This window comes from Mirounga angustirostris, unplaced genomic scaffold (assembly GCF_029215605.1).
Source record: "Mirounga angustirostris isolate CCGP_5_RB_7025 unplaced genomic scaffold, mMirAng1.0.hap1 SCAF_5, whole genome shotgun sequence".
NCBI lineage: Eukaryota > Metazoa > Chordata > Mammalia > Carnivora > Phocidae > Mirounga > Mirounga angustirostris.
The window spans coordinates 57,616,921-57,637,554 of NW_026991713.1; the positions used below are offsets into that span (position 1 = coordinate 57,616,921).

Below are 20,634 nucleotides of genomic sequence, written 5' to 3' on the forward strand. Positions count from 1 at the left end.
ACTAGCGGGTTACTAGCGATCTACACTAGACTCTAAGGGAGTTAAGAGTAAAGAAGCCAGCCTGCAGTGGGCTGATGGATGGACTGGAGGGCAGGAAGTAGAGCCAAGTAGAGACTCATTTCAAAGGAGTGTGTGGAAGGAGAAGAAAGAACGCAGTAACTACAGGGGAATGAAGTGTTGTGACGCTGTGATTTATAATAAAAAAATATATATATGGTCTTTGTCCATTTCTGGCACAATGCTTAAAACACTTAGAATTTCCTTGGGGCGCCTGGGTGGCTCAGTCAGTTAAGTGGCTGCCTTCGGCTCAGGTCATGATCCCAGGGTCCTGGGATCTAGCCCCACATCGGGCTCCCTGCTCAGCATGAAGCCTGCTTCTCCCTCTGCCACTCCCCCTGCTTGTGTTCCCTCTCTCGCTGTGTCTCTGTCAAATAAATAAAATCTTTAAAAAAAAAAAAACACTTAGAATTTCCTAAGTGAGGAGAACAAAGCTGTATTATTATGTTAATGAGGTTACCTTGGGGCCACATCTAAGGATGAGGGAACCAACAATGTGGTCGGAGGGTTGGAATGAGTCCCACCCACTCCTCTACCACTGGGAAGGGGAGAGGGGCTGGAGATTGAGTCTAATCACCAATGGCCAATGATTTAAATCAATCATGCCTATATAATGAAGCTGCCATAAAAAAAAAACAAAAGAACAGGGTTCAGAGAGCTTCAGGGTTGGTGAACACATGGAGATTAGGGGACAGCCACATGCTTGGAGAGGGCATGCAAGCTCTGCATCCCTTCCCCACACCTTGCCCTACGCATCTCTTCCATCTCTTCCATCAGCTGTTCCTGAGTTATATCCTTTTATAATAAACCTACAGTAATCTAGCACATAAAATATTTCTGTGCGGTTTTTTTTTTTAATTCCAGTAGAGTTAACACATAGTGTTACATTCGTTTCAGGTGTACAATATAGCGATTCGACAATTCTATACATTACTCAGGGCTCCTCATGATAAATGTGCTCTTAATCCCCATCACCTATTTCACCCACCCCCTGGGCTCCATTGCTGCCGCCATGCTCGGTCACGGGCATGTGAGGGCCTCTAGCAAATTAATAGAACCCAAAAAGGGGATCATTGGAACTTCCAATGTGTAGCCAGTCAGTCAGAAGTACAGGTGATAACCTGGGCTGGTAGCTGGCATCTGCAGTAGGGGCCGGGGGGGGGGGGGGCGGTGGGCAGTTTTGTAGGACTGAACCTTTCACCTGTGGGATCTGATGCTATCTCCTGGTAGAGAGTGTTGATGTGGGAAACAAAGGCAGAAGAAAAATTATTAAATTTCCTTACTACTTACCGCCATTGACAAGTCCTTGAAACAAACTGACGTTCCTCTAGGGACTCAGCTGCCTCGATGCTGACACTTTCCCAAGGGCAAAAGGCAATCTTGGCCTGACCCCCAGGACCCTGTAAGTCTACTTTAACATATAAAAATTCCTTTGGAGGGCACCTGGGTGGCTCAGTCGTTAAGCGTCTGCCTTCGGCTCAGGTCATGATCCCAGGGTCCTGGGATCGAGCCCCATATCGGGCTCCCTGCTCAGCGAGAAGCCTGTTTCCCCCTCTCCCACTCCCCCTGCTTGTGTTCCTGCTCTCGCTGTCTCTCTCTCTGTCAAATAAATAAATAAAATCTTTAAAAAAAAAAAAATTCCTTTGGAAACTTCCTTTATCTCGACTCCCCAAGATACATGTTGGCAATCATCCCCCAAGCCTATGACCCACTGATAAACATCTGAAGGGTCTCATGACTAAGGTTTGACTAGACAGCAATAAATGACCTTTTCCCAACAATAACTAGCCCCCTCAAGTTCCTGGAAACCTTGCTTCCAAAATTCCTTAGAGACTTACACTATCCCTAATCCCCTCCCAACTTGAAAGCATATAAACTACCACCCCTCACAACCCCAATGCAGCTCTTTCTGCCCCCGGGGTCCTGTCCCCATGCTTTAATAAAACCACCTTTTTGCACCAAAGATGTCTCAAGAATTCTTTGTTGGCCGTTGGCTCCATGTCAGAACAGAGATTTATATATTTATACTACTATTTCTTGATTTATTGGTTCTAGACATTTTCAACTGACTTCCTGCCATGGTAATGAGAACTTAGCTTTCTCACACTATATTGTCAGTCTCTTTCCTTCTCATCCACAGGATGCTGCCTGGTTAATTTCCTTTAAGGAGTTTTGAAGTTGAACTCAGAAAACACCTTCACAATCGCAATGCATAAATTAAGATCTACTATTTACTTCCGGCCTGAGCCTCGCCACCCTTGGTCTTCACCATCATTTGAAGCTGTTCTCCCATGAAGATCTTGAAAGCTGAAACTGCCCTCTGACTACAGGCCCTTCGTATCTTTAGGGCTCTTTCCCCTCTTTTCCACACCTCTCCCTGTCTCTTTCCTCCCCCAATGCCCTGCCTTTGCTCAGTCTTTTATTACAGTCCTCTTATGGCTTCGTTTACCTCCTTATTCAGTGTAGGTCCCACGGCCAGCCACTTGAGGGGCATTTTATTGGCATCCCATCCACATTCTCTCATTGCCAGCTGCCAAATGGCACTGGAGAGAGGCCACAACACCAACAAGTGATACCCCATCTCGGCTGGACTTTACTGATACAAGGCAGACTTTCTTTTTGCCTCCATCTGACCCTTCCCTCGTGTGTGTGTGTGTGTTCCCAATAACACCCGTTCCAAATCCTCTCCAACCTTCTCAATTTCCCAACCTCATGTTCATCGGGCTCTCCTTCCACAGATGAGCCTCCCTGCCAAAATACAGATCAGCTCAACCTCATCCTCCTCACTTCCAAACCAATGGCCTGCACAGTCTTAATTCATACCCATGTTTTGCCTCTCATTTCAGGGGCTGCCACATCCCCCCATTCCTGCTCTAAATGTCTCTATATTGTCTACCTGTCCTCTGGGCTCCCTCTTTTGTCTTTCCTCCTCCCTGAAACCATGCTACCCTGCCACCCTTTAAATGACCATCCTCTCTTACCCCATGTGGTCAAAATATTCAAAGAGCATATACACAGGTCCTCTAGTGTCTCACCGTCCATGCGTTCCCCAACCCCTTGTACTCCACCTCCCGTTCTCATCCCTCTCCGGAAACTCAGAGCTCACCAGGGACCAAGCAGACAATCCCCAAGGCCTTTTATCTCTCCTCCTTCTCAGATATCACTGCAATAGTTAGCACTTTCTTTTTTCTAGTAATTTTATCTGGTTCTCGAATTCCAACTGGGTCTTGGTTGAAGGAGGAGATTGCTTTCAGATCATGCCATGCCCTTGCTGGAGTCTGTCCATGGCTCCCTGTCACCCACTGATAAAGTCAAAACTCTTCAGCTTGGCACATAATTATAATAGTGAACAGTAGGGCACCTGGATGGCTCAGTCGTTAAGCATCTGCCTTTGGCTCAGGTCATGGTCCCAGGGTCCTGGGATCGAGCCCCGCATCAGGCTCCCTGCTCTGCTGGAAGCCTGCTTCTCCCTCTCCCACTCCCCCTGCTTGTGTTCCCTCTCTCGCTGTGTCTCTCTCCGTCAAATAAATAAATAAAATCTTAAAAAAAAAAATAGTGAACAGTAATTTAGAACTTACCTTGTGCCAGGCACTGTTCAAAACAACACACACACATACAACCTCATGAGGTACGTGCAATCATTACGCCTACTTTTCAGATGAGGACCCTGGGACACAAATTAAGGCAAAAATGAAGGGAATTGTCCAAAGTCAAACAGAGTGAGTAGTAGAGACAGGATCAAATCACCACACCATACTATCTCTCTCCTAGAAGACTTCCCATGGTCTGGCCCTGGACTACTTTTCCCACCTGAGCTCCCTGCTCTCACAGTCGGAAGCCATCACCTGCTCCATCTTGACCACCCAACTCTAGGAACACATTCCTCCCTTGACTTCCGAGATACTCCACTCTCCTGGTTCTCCTGCTTCCATCACAGCACCCCTTCCCTTCCTCCTCATCTGCTCCTCCTCTCCTTCCTACAGCCTAAATGCAAAGATTCCCCAATGTTCTGTCCCAGAATCCTTCCCTGCCTGCTCCTCATGCTCTCCTTGGCAATCTCATCCCCTCTTACGGCCCAGATCTATATCTCCAACCTGACCATTTTCTGAGGCTGTCCTATATTCCTAATTTCCTGAAGTACTCTCCAGCCAGATGTTTAGTCAGATACTCAATATACCCAAGACAGAACTCATCATTTTCTCTCCTAAAGGTGCTTCACCTCTAGTATTCCCAATTTCTATTTGTATTACATTTTAGTCTTAACACTCCTGTCACTTCCTCTTCCTGGCCGCATGCATTCTTTGAGGAGATGAGGCTGTAGAGTCGGGCTCTGTTGTGTCTGAAGCACCCGTCCCCTTCTCTTCATCCCTATGGCCACATCCACCTTCAACACTCAGTGCCTCTTGCTTGGCCTATCATTGAACCCTTCTCACTATACCCACAGGGTCAGTCCCTTCCCCTCTCATTCACATGGTGCTGTCTGCTTAATTTTCCCAAAGCACAGCTCAGCTGATGTTACTACCTGAAAAGCCCTGAACCTACTACAAATAATCTAAAACTTTAGTTGGGTGTACAGGGCCCTCCATGATTAGGCCTCAAACTTACCTCCCCTTCTTCCCACTCACACAACCTATGCCCAAACCAAAGAGCCTGCTGCTCTCCATTTAGTTGTGCTCTGCTCTTTCCATGCTCCAGGTCTATACTCTTACCATGCCCTTTGCCCTAAATGCCCTGGATGCTCATCTCTGCATGTCAAATACTCCCTTGTCCTGCAAGCCTCAGCAATTCACACCTCCTCCATATAAAGCTTTCTCTGAATCATCAATAGATCTGCTCTCCCATAACATCTATTCAAACCTCTCCCACGTAACTCATCTCTCCAACTGGACTGGTACCCCTGGTGCAGTTCTGTGAGTGATTCATCTTTATAAGTGAAACAGCACCTACTTCAGGGCTTTGGTCCAGTATGAATAAACAATAATCACTTCTAGAAGAGCCTGTTTGGTTTTAGCACAATCGGAAAAACGATGCCACTGCACCCAACTGACTGACTACAATTATGTGTCACAGCTATATTCCCTGCATTATTTTTGTTTTTCCTGAAGGTTGTAATTATAATATATAATAAGTGTTTCCACAGGCTTTTTCCTTCTCCGTAGATAGTTAGAAAGTATCTAATTCCACAAAGACACATAGAAGCAAGTATAATAAGCCAAGACTCCAAGACTGAACCTGACCACTCTGCCCTGCATGGGGCTGCAAAGCCTTGCCCAGTCTTTGGCTCCTCCATCCTCCTCTCTCTTCACTCACACTCAATTACTCTCCAAACCATACAGATGTGTGTGGTGTGTGTGTGTGTGTGTGTGGTGTGTGGGTGTGTGGCAGTTTTATACCTTTATTTGATAATCAGCAGTTGGTTAGTTCTCATCCACATTAACTGTCTGTAGATTTTTTAAAAAACATTTTATTTATTGGGCGCCTGGGTGGCTCAGTCGGTTGGGCGACTGCCTTCGGCTCAGGTCATGATCCTGGAGACCCGGGATTGAGTCCCGTATCGGGCTCCCTGCTCAGCGGGGAGTCTGCCTCTCCCTCTGACCCTCCTCCCTCTCGTGCTCTCTGTCTCTCATTCTCTCTCGCAAATAAATAAATAAAATCTTAAAAAAAAAAACAAAAAACATTTTATTTATTTAAGGTCTTTGTTTGACTTATTTGATTTTGACTGGTTTGGGTCTTGGTGACCATGGCTTGGAAGTACACTTCAAACATTGGGAATTATCTTCCTTATAATAATCATAATGATCTCCCTGGTATGTCATATTCTCTCAAGAGTTTTACATGCATGTTCACAGTCACTAACCACCAATCAAACGATCTCCCTAAGACTGGAACATCAGAAAAAGAACAAAGAGGATGACCAACTCAAAAATTGTGAACCTGAAGCTGTAACCTGTGGATATCTCAGAGATTAAGCAAAAAAATTCATGACCTGTGAATACCAAACAAAGGATCAACAAAGTTATGTTAAAAAGAAAACAACAGCCCCAAATGGTGTCATTTAGGTCAGGCCCCACACCAGGGCTTAATACCTAATTTAACTGGGGTTTCAACCTCCCCCAGAAAAACAGTCTTAATCAGGAATTTTCTGATCGGCACCTATAAGTCTGCCACATGGGCCCTCTCCACCCTCCAAAGGAAGATGGGGTGATCTTCATGGTAAGACCCCCTACACTTCCCCTTGAGGGAAAGCAACCTTGCCTAGAATAATCCGTTTCTTTTGCTAATAACTTTCTTGCCCCACCCTCCTTCCTATAAAAACTTTCCATTTTGTACAACTCCTCTGAGCTCCCCTCTACTTGCTAGATGGGATGATGCCTGATTCATGAATCATTTGATAAAGCCAATTAGATCTTCAAATTTACTTGCTGAATTTTGCTTTTTAACAGCTGCAAAAACTACAGAATAGTAGCTGAGAGTGGAACTGATCCTTAAATTTTTATGACATCTCAAAAATAATTTTTTTTATCACATCTCTCACTGAAACTGCGGGTCTGATCAAAAAGGGGATTATGTTAAAAAGAAAACCACAGGCCCCAAATGGAGTCACTTATGTTAAGGCCCCGTGTCAGTAAACCATGATTTAATACCTAAGCTAACTGCAGTGTCAACCTCCCCAGGAATGTAACCTTTAACCAGTCAAAATGGAATGTCCTGGTCAACACTAGGAGATATCCCCCATAGACCCCTTTCTCCCTTAGGAGGGCAACCTTGCCTAAAGAATGCATTCCTTGCTAATAAATTTTTTTTTTTTTAATGCCCTCTCTGTGCCTTTAAAAACCTTTCTTTTTCCGAGCTCAGTGCAGCTCCCCTCTCCTTGCTAGATGGGATACTGCCCAATTCATGAATCATTTAACAGAGTCAATTAGATCCTCAAATGTACTCAGCTGAGTTTTGCTTTTTAACACAGTCAAGTTGGAAAACTCACTGTTTCTCAAACCTGCCAGTGTATTTCTCCCTCTGGGGTTTTGCCCTTGCTATTTCCTCTACTTGTTCGCTGAAACAGACATTTATTAAATACCAACTCTGTGCCAAGCCCTGGGTAAGTGCAGAGGATACAAAAATGAGTAGAACAGTGCTAATCCTTAAGAAGCTCACAGAACTAGTAGGGGATATAGAAATAGAAATAAATTATTAAGAAAATGTGGAGAGGACAGCAAGAGAAAGCATCTGTTATATCAAAGGTGTAAGGGCAGAGGTAGTGCTGGAGGCGAACAGAAGCTCAGCACCCTAAGCAGAAGGACAAGAAGTATACCTCAGGCAGCAGGAACAGGCTGTGTGAGAAGGCAGAGAGGTCTGTAAGGCTAGAGGCCATGGAGTAGCAAAAGATGATGCTGGAAAAATAGGTAGGGACCTGATCAGGAAAGCCCTTGGATGGTATGCTAAACAACGTAGACTGTGTCCTACATTTTCTCATCCATACATTTAATAAACATTTATTGAGCACCCACTATGTGTCAGGCACTGCATTAGGGGCTCACCCCTCATTCACTGCTGGTGAAAATGTAAAATGGTGCAGTTGCTTTGGCACCTTGAAAACATTATGCTCAGTAAAAGAAGTAAGTTGCAAAAGACCACATATTGTATGAGTCGATTTATAAGATATTTCCAGAATAGGTAAATCTATAGAGAGAAAGAGTAGGTGAGTAGTTACCTAGGGTTGGGCTGAAGGAGGCTGGGGGGAAATGGGAGGTGACTGGTAAAGAGTAAGAGAATTCTTTTTAGGGTAATAAAAATATTATAAAATTGATTTTGGTGATGGTCACACAACTCTGTGAATATATTAAGAGTAATTGAATTGTAAACTTTAAATGTGTGAATTGTATATGTGAATTATATCTCAATAAAGCTTTTGAAAAAGTAAAATAAACAATAGACATAATAAATATGTTAGAAGAGGATATGCACTTTGGAAAAAAGAAAAAGAGCAGAATAAGGGGGATCAAGAGGCCTGGAGTGAGGACAGTTTACAGTATTAAATATAGTTGTCAGAGTAGGCCTCACTAAGAAAGCAACATCTGAACAAAGACATGCAGGAGATGAAAGAGTTGACCATGCAGTGGGTATGAGGAGGAAGGGAGCAATTAGAAATATATAAGAGGCAGATGCCCTAGGACCCAGTGATCAGATGGGGGAGTCCTAGGATGATATCCAGTTCCAAATACCTGAGATGCAAGGATGGTTCAACATATACAGAAAGTCCTAGGGGTGGGTTTGGGGCTAAGGGGGAAAAAAAAAAAAAGAAAGAAAGTAAGTCCTAGACTCCACCAAGAAACCGTTGGAACTGATAAACAAATTCAGTAAAACTGCAGCATAAAAAAAAAAAGCAACCTACAAAAATCAGTTGCATTTCAATACACTAATAATGAACTACCTGAAAAAGAAATAAAGAAAGCAAACCCATTTACAATAGCATCAAAAACAACAAAATACTTCGGAATAAATTTAACCAAAGAGATGAAAGATCTGTACAATGAAAACTATTAAGACTTTGATGAAAGAAATAGTAGAATACACAAATAAATGGAAAGATCCCATGTTCGTGGATCAGAAGAATTAATATTGTTGGGGCTTAGTCGGAACAGCATGCAACTCTTGGTCTCCAGGTCAGGAGTTCAAGCCCCACATTGGGAGTAGAGATTACTTAAATCAATAAATGTTTTAGGGCGCCTGGGTGGCTCAGTCGTTGGGCGTCTGCCTTTGGCTCAGGTCATGATCCCAGGGTCCTGGGATCAAGTCCCACATCGGGCTCCCTGCTCGGCGGGAAGCCTGCTTCTCCCTCTCCCACTCCCCCTGCTTGTGTTCCTATTCTCGCTGTCTCTCTCTGTCATATAAATAAATAAAATCTTAAAAAAAAAAAAAGATTAAAAAATAATAATAATAAATAAATAAAATAAATGTTTTAAAAAAAGAATTCATCTTGTTGAAATGTCTACACTACCCAAAGCCATCTATAGATCAAATGCAATCCCTATCAAAATTCCAATGGCATTTTTCACAGAAGCAGAAAAAACAATCCTAACACTCTTCGGGAAGCCCAAGAGACCCTAAATAGCCAATTTAATACTGAGAAAGAAGAACAAAGCTGGAGGCATCACATTTCCTGATTTCAAACTATACTACAAAGCTATAGTAACCAAAGAGATATGTTACTGGCATAAACACATAAACATAGACCAAGGGAACAGAATCAAGAGCCCAGAAACAAACCCACATACATAGTCAACATATACATAGGAGCCAAAATGACAAGAAAAAATAAGTGTTGGCAAGGATGGGGAACAACCTGAAGGAGATTGGGAAGGAGAAAAGGGAAAGCCTTGGAGAAGTCTCAGGGAGATGAGCAATACTGAGGGCTGGGTTCTGCTTAGCAAGTGTCTTCACTGAGCTACCCCCTTGGGCTGGAGATGCTTGAGTCCAAACATGACTCTGTAGGAAACACCTACAGAGCCTTTTCTTTACCAGCAGTGCAGTCATTGGCCCATCCTGTCTTGGAGACTCGGTCCCGAGACGGTCTACATGAACTATAGAGGTCATCTGGCCATTTCCCAGCCTGAGATTTCCTCCCTCCTCTCCCCATTTAGAGTGAGCTCTTCTCCCAGGGAAGGTTATTATTTATATTTGTGGATGGGGCAATGTAAGCATGAGGGGAAAAGGGAGAAGCTAGGGGAAGAGGAAACAAAGGTATAAGAGGGTGTAGGGAAGTGGGACGTGTCCAGGGGCTCCAAGAGGAAGTACAGATGGTTTAATCTCCACCTAAGAACCCACTAGGGTGTCCCTCCTTTGTCCCTCCCTCCCCACTATCAGTCTCCAGATCCCAGCCTCCAGCCCAGGTTTCAGTGACAGGGCCCCCTTGGAGCCCCACGAATTGACCTCGTTGGTTGTCTCGGAATCTGGGGCAAATACAGGGTCCCTAGCCACTGGCATGGGTATTAGAAATTTAAATCATATATAATATGACTTAATATAATCATATATATATTATGATATATCATAATATATCAACTGCTGCCCCTAATTGGTTTCTCTACAACCAGGAAACCCAAAAGAAACTAGCCATGATACTCGTCATCTATCCCTCAGTAGAGCAATCATAAAAACCTGACACAGGTATGAGGAGGGAAGACTGGCAATCCTCGGTGTTAGGCTCTCTGCTAAACTGGGCTTCCCTACCCAGCCATTGTACGTGCTGTGCGCTGAAGACTCTCATATCCAAACCTGGAGATGTTTCAGGCTTCTGCGATTGTCCCCTTCAGCAACAGTGCAGAATGTATTCCGTTTGTCAGAACGCTTTTTTGGGAGCCTGTTAGTTGATACCAGTGAGACCACCTGGCTAATTCCTGCCTACTTTTCCTTGTCTTCCTTTCCAAGAATCTCTCTGCATGAGTTCCAATGCCCCCAACCCTAATTTTGTGGCTAGCATAAAGTCCTGAACCTGGATTCTGAGGCCAGATTACCTGGGTTCAAATTCAGGCTTTATTTGCCATTTACTTGTTGTATGGCCTTGGGTAAGTGAATTAACCTCTCCGTACCTGGATGCTCATCTTCAAAATGGGAAAAGGACATCTCCGTGATTTGTTGAGAAAGTTAAATGAGTTAACACACATAAAACACTATAAAATTATTAGATATTATTAGCATTATTTTGGTTGTTGTTGTTTTATCAGTGCCATTCTAGGTCTTTCTCTATGAGCCCTACCTCTTCCTCCAGGCTTTAACAGAAGGAAATTACACCATGAGAACTCAAACTATTTGGTGCATTCAGATGTCAAACTCCATGTGTTGCAACATCCTTCATCATTTCTACCAGCTCTTTATCACCATACTGGACAATGCCAATTCACCCCGCCTTTCTTCAGTCTCAAGCAGAGGACCTAGCTCTCTGCAATATAGTGCATGGCAAAATAAGGCCTGTATTCCCTCCTTTCAAATCTTCAGACCTGGGTTTGTCTACAGACTCCTATCAGTCTAGTCACTGATCCTAAGAGTGAGTCTATAATCAGCACATGGGGAGCAGCTGGGTGGATCAGTCGGTTAAGTGTCTGTCTTCGGCTTGGGTCATGATCCCAGGGTCCTGGGATCAATCCCTGTATCAGGCTCCTTGCTCAGTGGGAGCCTGCTTCTCCCTCTCCCTCTGCCCCTCCCCCTTCTCACGCTCACACGCTCTCTCAAATAAATTAATTAAAAAATATATATATATACATACACACACACACACACATAATCAGCACATGGATTCATGGACTGATCCACCACAACATTCTCTGTTCTCATTTTGGACATACAGACTAGGTGGTACCCAAGTCAACAGTCACTTACCATAATCAGATGCACCCACTATAATGTTTTAACTGAAAAAAAGTTGACAATGTCAAGTGCTGGCAAAAATATGGAACAATCCAGCATTTCCATTGAAAGAGTTAATTGATTCAATCAGTTTGAAAAATGGTTTGTCCTTATCTACCGAAAATAAAGATCCACCTTCCCTATACTAATTGATTCCACTTTTAAGTGCATAACAAAAACAAAATATGCGCACATGTGCATCATAAGATGTGTTCATAGCAGCATTATCATCTGTAATAGCCAAAAGCTGAAAACAGCCCAAATATGCAACAACAGTAGAATAAATAAGTTGAAATATGTTCACACAATGTAATGCTATACAGTGACAAAAATGAACTATAGCTACGTACAATTAGGTGTATGAATCTTACAAACATAATATTGTGACACAAAAGAACTTTGTGTAGATTCCACCTACACACAATTACAAATAGGCAAAACTAATCTACGTTGCTACAAATCAGATTCATGGTTACCCTTGGGGAGGTGGGTGGGGTCAAAGATGGAGGGAGGTATTTAGGGGGTTGTCTGGGGTGCTGGTAAAGTTCTTTTCTTGACCTGTGTGGCTGTAATGTAAGTATTAATTTTGTGAAAATTCATTGAACCATCCACTTATGATCTGCATGTTTTTGACTCAAATTAGAAAAATAAAAATACTTCTTTGATAAAAAAAGAAAAAAGTCTGAAGAAAATCACCTCTGCATTTGCTTATGAAATTCTAATCAAGAACAACATGTATCTGTACACTGTGCAAGACCCCATACAATAAATCCTGTCATTGGGGTGCGTGGGTGGCTCAGATGGTTAAGCATTTGCCTTTGGCTCAGGTCATGATCTCCAGGTCCTGGGATCAAGCCCCACGTAGGGCTCCCAGCTCAACGGCAAGTCTGCTTCTCCCTCTCCTCTGCCTCTCCCCCGGCTCATGCTCGCTTTCTCTGTATCTGTCTCAAATGAATAAATAAACTCTTTTTCAATAAATAAATAAATAAATACATAAATACATACTGCCATGCATTTGGTACCAGAAGAGTACTTGTCCTTTCTTTTTCTTTTTTTTGAGATTTTGTCTTTTCTAAGTAAAGAGTATGCTACTGGTTATTTTTTTTTAAGATTTTATTTATTTATTTGAGATTGAGCAAGCAAGAGAACAGGAGCAGGGGTGCAGAGGGAGAGGGAGAAGCAGGCTCCCCGATGAGCAGGGAGCCCGATGTGGGGCTCTATCCCAGGACCCTGGGATCATGACCTGAGCTGAAGGCAGACGCTAAACCGAGTGAGCCACCCAGGCGACTGCTACTGATTATTTTTAAATTACCTAGTTCTTCATATTATCTTAGAAGTTCAAAGCCAAATTTAATGTTCAATCAGAATAATTCTCTTAGCCTTTGTAGACAGCACTTTTTTCTTCTTCGCTCTTCTATCACTTTGATTTTCTATTTCTTTTTGTACTCCATTTGCATTTTATTTACTTATTTTTTTAAAATATGGAACACTTCATGAATTTACATGTCATCCTTGAGCAGGGGCCATGCTAATCTTCTCTATCATTCCAATTTTAGTATATGTGCTGCCAAAGCAAGCCCTCAAATTGCATTCTATTATCCTTAATGTACATGTGTCTTTTACTTTCGGTTACCTCAAACTCTTTTTGAAGATGCTGCATCTGTCCAAGAATAAAACTTAACAGATTCTCCAATCTCAGCCTCATTCCAACAACTGACTTCACCTCTGCCAAGTGGGAAGAAATAAGCAAATACTCTAGCAACTGATGCATTGTACAGGCATTTTTTTAAAGATTTTATTTATTTATTTGACAGAGAAAGAGACAGCGAGAGACAGAACACAAGCAGGGGGAGTGGGAGAGGGAGAAGCAGTCTTCCCGCCGAGCAGGGAGCCCGATGTGGGGCTCAATCCCAGGACCCTGGGATCATGACCTAAGCCGAAGGCAGATGCCCAACATCTGAGCCACCCAGGCACCACCAGGCATTTTTTTTGTTATAACACACTTCATATCGGTATATAGGATTCCACAAAGAGAAAGGAAAAATGTTACCTGAGGAATTCTTGTTTGGGAATATATGTCAGATTTCAAACACTTCTTGTTTAACTGCTTTTGGAATTTTACTTCTCTGTTCTCCATAGAATTAGAAATTTAACAAGTGGGAAGGAATAATGGGACTATTAAACTGTGTTTAGTGGCCGAGTTAAAAAAAAAAAAAGAAGAAAGAAAGAAAAAATTTTTTCACCACTCCCACTGCAAAGAGCTTGCTGGCCATGGGAGAGGGGATGGTATTAGCGGGGGTCTGGTTAGGGCAGGACCCAAACTAGACTACCAAGATTCAGCAACACAATTCTCATGACTTAATTAGAGAAGCCTCCTTTTGCTTACCCACAGTTTCACAAACTTACCCCACAGCTACCAGCATGAACTATGAGAGCTGATTTTCCCCACTGTCAAGAATCTCAATTTATAGGGCATACCCAGGGGATCTTATTTGCAAGGATAAAATCACCCCCAACTTTTAAACCAAAGGAGTGCAGATTTAAAAAGCAGAAAAAACAATGGTGATAAAATTTCTTTCAGGAATCAAAGTTGAAAGATCTTTTGAGAAACTAAAAAATCATTATTAAGACCTCTCTCCACACAGACCTTATCTCCTCCCAGTCCTCAACCCAACACACACACACACACCACCACCACCACCACCACCACCACCACCACCACCACCGGCTCAGGGAAGAGTCCAGTCCCGGAGACTTGGGAGGACTTCGAGAATCCGCACAGGTCGGCAGTCCCAACCTCTCCCCATAGCCGCATCCCCTCCACCTTCTGCACAACATCTCCGTCTTGTGGTAAGAGCCTTGTGGTAAGAGCAGGGGCCACTCCACACCCTCGGGCCAAGCTCACAGTTCTCACCAGTGTCATCCATCCTTGCTCAACTGGAGAACCAGATCGGCTATAACCGAAATAAAAAGCAGAAAGAAAAGAGCTGCCCTGGCCAACCAGAGCATTTCCCACGCCCTTCAGCCCCCATTCTCTGATTTAAGTTGGAATACTAAAACATTAAAACCCCTGCTGGAGTTAAGGAGTAAGGAGGCCGGCTAATTTAAGCAAAGCCCACACAGACTACCAATCTGAGATCAGCTGCACAACCCTGGGATCTCAGCCTTCATGGAGTCAGACACCTTGCCAAAGAGCTGCAGCTGCTTAGTCTTGGGCCCTGCAGCCAGGATGTGTACGTGTGTGTGTGTGTGTGTGTTAATAACAGCTTTATTGACACAGTTCACATACCATATAATTAACCCTTTCAAAGTATACAGTTCATTGCGTTTTAGTATATTCACAGGGTATCTCGTTTCAGAACACTTTCTTCACCCCAAAAAGAAACCCTGTACTCCTTAGCAGTCACCATTTTTCCCTTCTCTAGCCCTAGGCAACTACTAATCTACTTTCCACATCTACGGATTTGCCTATTCTGGACATTTCACATAAATGGAATCACACAATATGTGGCCTTTTATGACTGGCTCCTTTTGTTCAGCAGAATGTTTTCAAGGTTCATCCATAATGTAGTATATACCAGTATGCAATATTGTGATTTGTAAGAAATATATATTTGGTCGTTCAGATGACCAATTATTTATTTTTCATATATGTTTGGTCTTTGTCCATGTTTCTGGCTCACAGCTCCCAAAGCCCTTGGAATTTCCTAAGGGATAAAGAGCAATGGAAAGGATGCCTGGGTGGCTCAGTCAGTTAAGCGTCTGCCTTCAGCTCAGGTCATGATCCCAGGGTCCTGGGATCGAGTCCCACATCGGGCTCCTTGCTCAGCGGGGAGCCTGCTTCTCCCTCTCCCACTCCCCCTGCTTGTGTTCCCTCTCTCTCTGACAAATAAATAAAATCTTTCAAAAAAAAAAAAAAGAGCAATGGGAGCATCTTTCCTTATAATGTTTGGCCTTTTGTCCTCAGTCCCTGAAATCACTCCAGAGCCATGAAGGTAAAATGATGTATTGCTATTTCTAACAAGCACCTTTCTACCACAACTGGGCTTATGTTAATGAGGTGACTTTTGGAAAGCACCTCATTGGCTGCCAGGGGAACCAACCAGGAACAGAAGTTGGAATATTCAGTCCCACGCCCGGACCTCCGGGAGAGAGTGGGGCTAGAGATAGCTTAATCACCAATGGTCAATGATTTAATCTATTGTGCCTATGTAATAAAGCTGCCATAAAACCCAAAAGGGCAAGGTACAGAGAGCTTCCAGGTTGGTGAACACATGTAGATTAAATTCAGGTAGAATCTGAAGAGGGCATGGAAGCTCCAAGCCCATTCCCACATACCTTGCCTATGTATCTCTTCATCTGGCTGTTGAGTCATATCCTTTGTAATAAATTGGTAATCTAGTGAGTAAAGGGGTTTCCTGAGGTCTGTGAGCAGCTCTAGAAAATTAATCAAACCCGGGGCGCCTGGCTGGCTCAGTCATTAAGCAGCTGCCTTCGGCTCGGGTCATGATCCCAGGGTCCTGGGATCGAGTCCCGCATCGGGCTCCCTTCTCAGAGGGAAGCCTGCTTCTCCCTCTCCTACTCCCCCTGCTTGTGTTCCTTCTCTCACTGTGTGTCTCTCTCTGTCAAATAAATAAACAAAATCTAAAAAAGAAAAGAAAATTAATCAAACCTGAGGAGCGATTTGTGGGACCCTCTGATTTGTAGCCAGTTGGTCAGAAGCACAGGTGACAAGCTGGGGCTTGCGATCGGCATCTGAAGTGGGGCAGTCTTGCATGATTGAACCCTTAACCTGTGGAATCTGATGCTAGCTCCAGGTAGATAGTGTTGAATTATAGGATACCCAGCTAGTGTCTGAAGAATTGGTTTGGATATGTGCACCCTCCACCCACATTGGAATTGGTATCAGCACCCTTTCACAACTCTCCCCCCTTGGCTCTTATGAAACCACCCTTCCCAGCTCTTTTCCTGTTTCTATTCCTATTCATTCACATTGTCTTTTGCTGGCTCCCCTTCCTCTACCCAGTTTTTAAAGTCAGTATCTTTAAAAGAGTTCCCTCCTGGCCTTTTTTCTCTTCTCACTATACATATCCTCAGTCATCACCGGCTTCAACACTGATCTGAGTGCTAATGACCTGCAAATCTCTGTCTTCAGTCCAGTTCACTCCTGAGATCTAGCTCCTCAGATCCAAGTGCCTGCTGGACATCTCCCACCTGGATTCACCCATCCATTCCATAATGTATTCCCCCAACCACGTGCTAGGTCCTATCAAGTTACTGGAGACAGTAGAGGTGAGTAAAGTAGACATGATATTTGAAATCTTAGAACTTATAGTCTTAGCAGGAAAAACAGACATTAAATATATAGTCCCACAAATAAATATATCATTACATACTGATGGGGTCTATGAAAGAAAAGCATAGGGTGCTTAGGGGGTATCACGCAAACTAAACTTTCCAAAACTGTATAAGGACGCTTCATTGCAATCTGATCCTCCTCATTTTCATGTTATTTCCTATCCCTAAATCTATTCAACATTCAATAAATGTAATGAGTGCCCACTGGGTGCCGGACAACCCCCTTCTCTCCAGTTGCCCAAGCCTGAAACCTGAGCAATCATCCTAGACCACTTCCTCATTCCCCATATCCAATCGGTATTAACTCTACCTTTTTTTTTTTTTTAAAGATTTTATTTATTTATTTGACAGAGAGAGACATAGCAAGAGAGGGAACACAAGCAGGGGGACTGGTAGAGGGAGAAGCAGGCTTCCCACAGAGCAGGGAGCCCAATGCGGGGCTCGATCCCAGGACCCTAGGATCATGACCTGAGCCAAAGGCAGACGCTAAACAACTGAGCCACCCAGGCGCCCCCAACTCTACCTTCTTATGTCAGTTACGTCCACCCAATCCCCTCCATCTCCACTTTACTGTCTTAGTTCAGGCCACAAGTATTTGTCACCTGGATTCCAGCAATAGTTTCTGGGGATTGCTCTGCTTCTGGTTGCTCTCTCCCCTCCTATCTGCCCTCCTCAGGGCTCCAGAATTTATTTCTAAAACACAATTTTGGGGCACCTGAATGGTTCAGTTGGTTAAGTGTCTGCTTTGGCTCGGGTCACGGTCCTGGGGTCCTGAGATCGGGCCCTGCATCGGGCTCCCTGCTCAGTGGGAAACCTGTTTCTCCCTCTCCCTCTGCCCATCCTCCCCATTCATGCTCCCCCTCACACTCTTTGTCTCTCCCAAATAAATAAATAAATGAAATCTTTAAAAATAAATAAATAAATAAAACACAACTCTGATTATGCCTCTCCCCCGCTTAAAAGCCTTCCAAGGCTCTCCACTGTCTTCCGACCAATCCAAATTCCTGTGGAAGAACAAGGTTTGATGTGTTCCCATTTGAATCTGCCATCCCTGTGAGATTAAACTAAAACTTTGCCCTTAAACAATTATGAAGGTGCTCTTTATTACTTTTCAGTAGTTCATGATAACAAGAGACAGAACCTATCATAATTAAACTTAAATATGACCTTGGCCCCACGTAGATAGTCTCTCTTTATTATGCTCTTGATTCATCAGAACATATTCTCTAATCTTCTCTTCCTTACTTTATTAAAGAGGAAAACAACTAGCACAGAAGTCTATCAAATTTTCAAATTACTTGTTTCAACAAGATTATTTACTCCCAAGATGTCTCACCAAATAATGATATGATCAATATTTTATCTTAATTTTAATCAAAGAGGAATAAAAATGGAAGACAAATAATTTTTATTTCCACACGTCTTAGCTTGGCATCCAATGCTTTGGCCATGGCTTGCCTCTTAGCCCCATCTCTCACCAGGCCTTCCCTTCAAGTCTGAGCTCTGTCCATACGAACTACTGGCACCTTCCAGAAAGTGCCATGCCATTTACAATTTTGTGTCTGTGCTCCTTTACCAATCTTACCCAAGTCTTACGGAAAACGTTGATGCCAATAGACAGCTGGTTATAAATGCATCTATAGGGGCCCCTGGGTGACTCAGTCGTTAAGTGTCTGCCTTCAGCTCAGGTCATGATCCCAGGGTCCTGGGATCGAGCCCCGCATTGAGCCCCACATCTAGCCCTGCATTGGGCTCCCTGCTCAGCAAGAAACCTGCTTCTCCCTCTCTCACTCCCCTTGCTTCTGTTCCTTCTCTTGCTGTGTCTCTCTGTGTCAAATAAATAAATAAAATCTTTAATAAATAAATAAAATCTTTAAAAATTAAAAATAAAAAAATAAATGCATCTATAACACTTCCTTTCACTTTCTGATTTGTGTCTATTGCCCCTACTAGGTTATAACTTTCTCGGAAACAGAAACCATGTCATTAATTTTTTTCTCCCCAGAGCTTAAGTGTCCAACACAAATGTTCATTAACTATCTGTGGATCTATCTGCCACATAGATCATTTTTTACGTGCTAAAAACATCCAGAATAACAACAGGAGTTGAACTGGAAGGGAAGTCCACGACGTAAGTGTCCAAGTCTGCAAATAACTTAGGAAGACCTAGAACTGATGGATTACCCAAAAAGGATGATAGCAGATGTATACAGTAAATGTAAAGAGGATGGCAGATAGTATAAGGCTTGAAGGACAAAGGGGTTTTGCACCTAAGTGGATGAAAGCTCAAGGGGACACCAACTGAATGGCAACACTGCCTCCCAGTGGCACCTAGGATAACAGCTTCTATACCAGAGCATTTGTACAGAATTAGACAGCTTTCTCACACTTTGTAGTAGTGGCCTATGAGTTAACTGTGCTAGGGACCTCTCACTTTATCTCATTTAATTCTCATGACAACCCCTTGTAGAGACACAGCATGCAGCTTAGGGGTTAAATGCAGAGAGCTATCTGGCTGGTGTGACCTTGGACAAAGTATTTAAATTCTCTGAATATTTCCCCATCTACAAAATAGGACTCATATAGGGTTATGAGGGGTAAATTTTTTTTACTCACAACCCTGAGATCAAAACCCAAGCTGAGATCAAGAGTCAGACACTCAATGGACTGAGCCACCCAAGTTTCTGGATAAATTCTTTTTTTTTTTTTTTAAGATTTTATTTATTTATTTGACAGAGACAGATAGCCAGAGAGAGAACACAAGCAGGATAAGTGGGAGAGAGAGAAGCAGGCTTCCCGCTGAGCAGGGAGCCTGATGCGGGGCTCGATCCCAGGACCCTGGGATCATGACCTGAGCCAAAGGCAGACACTTAACGACTGAGCCACCCAGGTGCCCCTGATAAATTCTTTTTTTAAACAATTCTATACATTACTCAGTGCTTACCACGGTAAGTATAGCCACCATCTGTCACCAAACAGTATTATTACCATCTTATTGAATATATTCCCTATGCTGTACTTTTCATCTCCATGACTTATTTATTTTATAACTGGAAGTTAATCCTTCTTAATCCCCTTTATCTATTTTACCCATCCCCCCACCCACCTCACCTCCAGCAACCACCATTTTGTTTTCTGTATTTAAGAGTCTGGTTTTTTGTTTGTCTCTTTGTTTTGTTTCTTAGATTCTACATGAGTGAAATCATAAGGTATCTGTCTCTGTCTCACTTATTTCACTTAGCATAATACTCTCTAGGTCCATTCATGTTGTTGCAAATGGCAAGATCCCATTCTCTTTTTTTTTTTTTTTTAAGATTTCATTTATTTATTTGAGACAGAGAGAATGAGAGAGACAGAGAGCACATGAGAGGGGGGAGGGTGAGAGGGAGAAGCAGGCTCCCTGCCGAGCAGGGAGCCCGATGCAGGACTTGATCCTGGGACTCCAGGATCATGACCTGAGCCGAAGGCAGTCGCTTAACCAACTGAGCCACCCAGGCGCCCGATCCCATTCTCTTTTATGACTAAGCAATATTCCATTGTGTGTGTGTGTGTGTGTTTATATATATATATATATATATATATATATATATATACATCTTTGCCCATTCATCTATTGGTGGATATTTGGGTTGCTTAGATATCTTTGCTACTGTAAATAATGCTACAATAAACATAGGGGTGCACATATCTTTTCTAATTAGTGCTTTTCTTTTCTTTTTTAAATTTTTAAAAAGATTTTATTTGTTTGAGAAAGAGCGAGAGAGAGAACACAGAAGTAGAGGGAGAAGCAGAATCCCCACTGAGCAGGGAGCCTGACAT

The 20,634-nt window shown here is 43.1% G+C and overlaps 1 protein-coding gene and 1 pseudogene across 2 annotated transcripts in view; both read right to left on the bottom strand.

Annotated features, from left to right (window-relative positions):
• LOC123843612 (17-beta-hydroxysteroid dehydrogenase type 6-like) overlaps nucleotides 1–20,634 on the bottom strand; it is a 36,157-nt gene that overhangs the window by 13,273 nt on the left and 2,250 nt on the right. Inside the window, exon 2 of one of the 2 annotated variants that reach the window (XM_045873163.3) lies at nucleotides 3,636–3,724. The exons of the other annotated variant lie outside the window; for it this stretch is intronic. Within the exon in view, the coding sequence (XP_045729119.3) occupies nucleotides 3,636–3,672 (37 nt within the window). The 5' untranslated portion in view covers nucleotides 3,673–3,724. The remainder of the gene's footprint in view (nucleotides 1–3,635; nucleotides 3,725–20,634) is intronic. 2 annotated transcript variants of the gene reach the window in all.
• LOC123845063 (U6 spliceosomal RNA) lies at nucleotides 12,933–13,033 on the bottom strand (annotated as a pseudogene).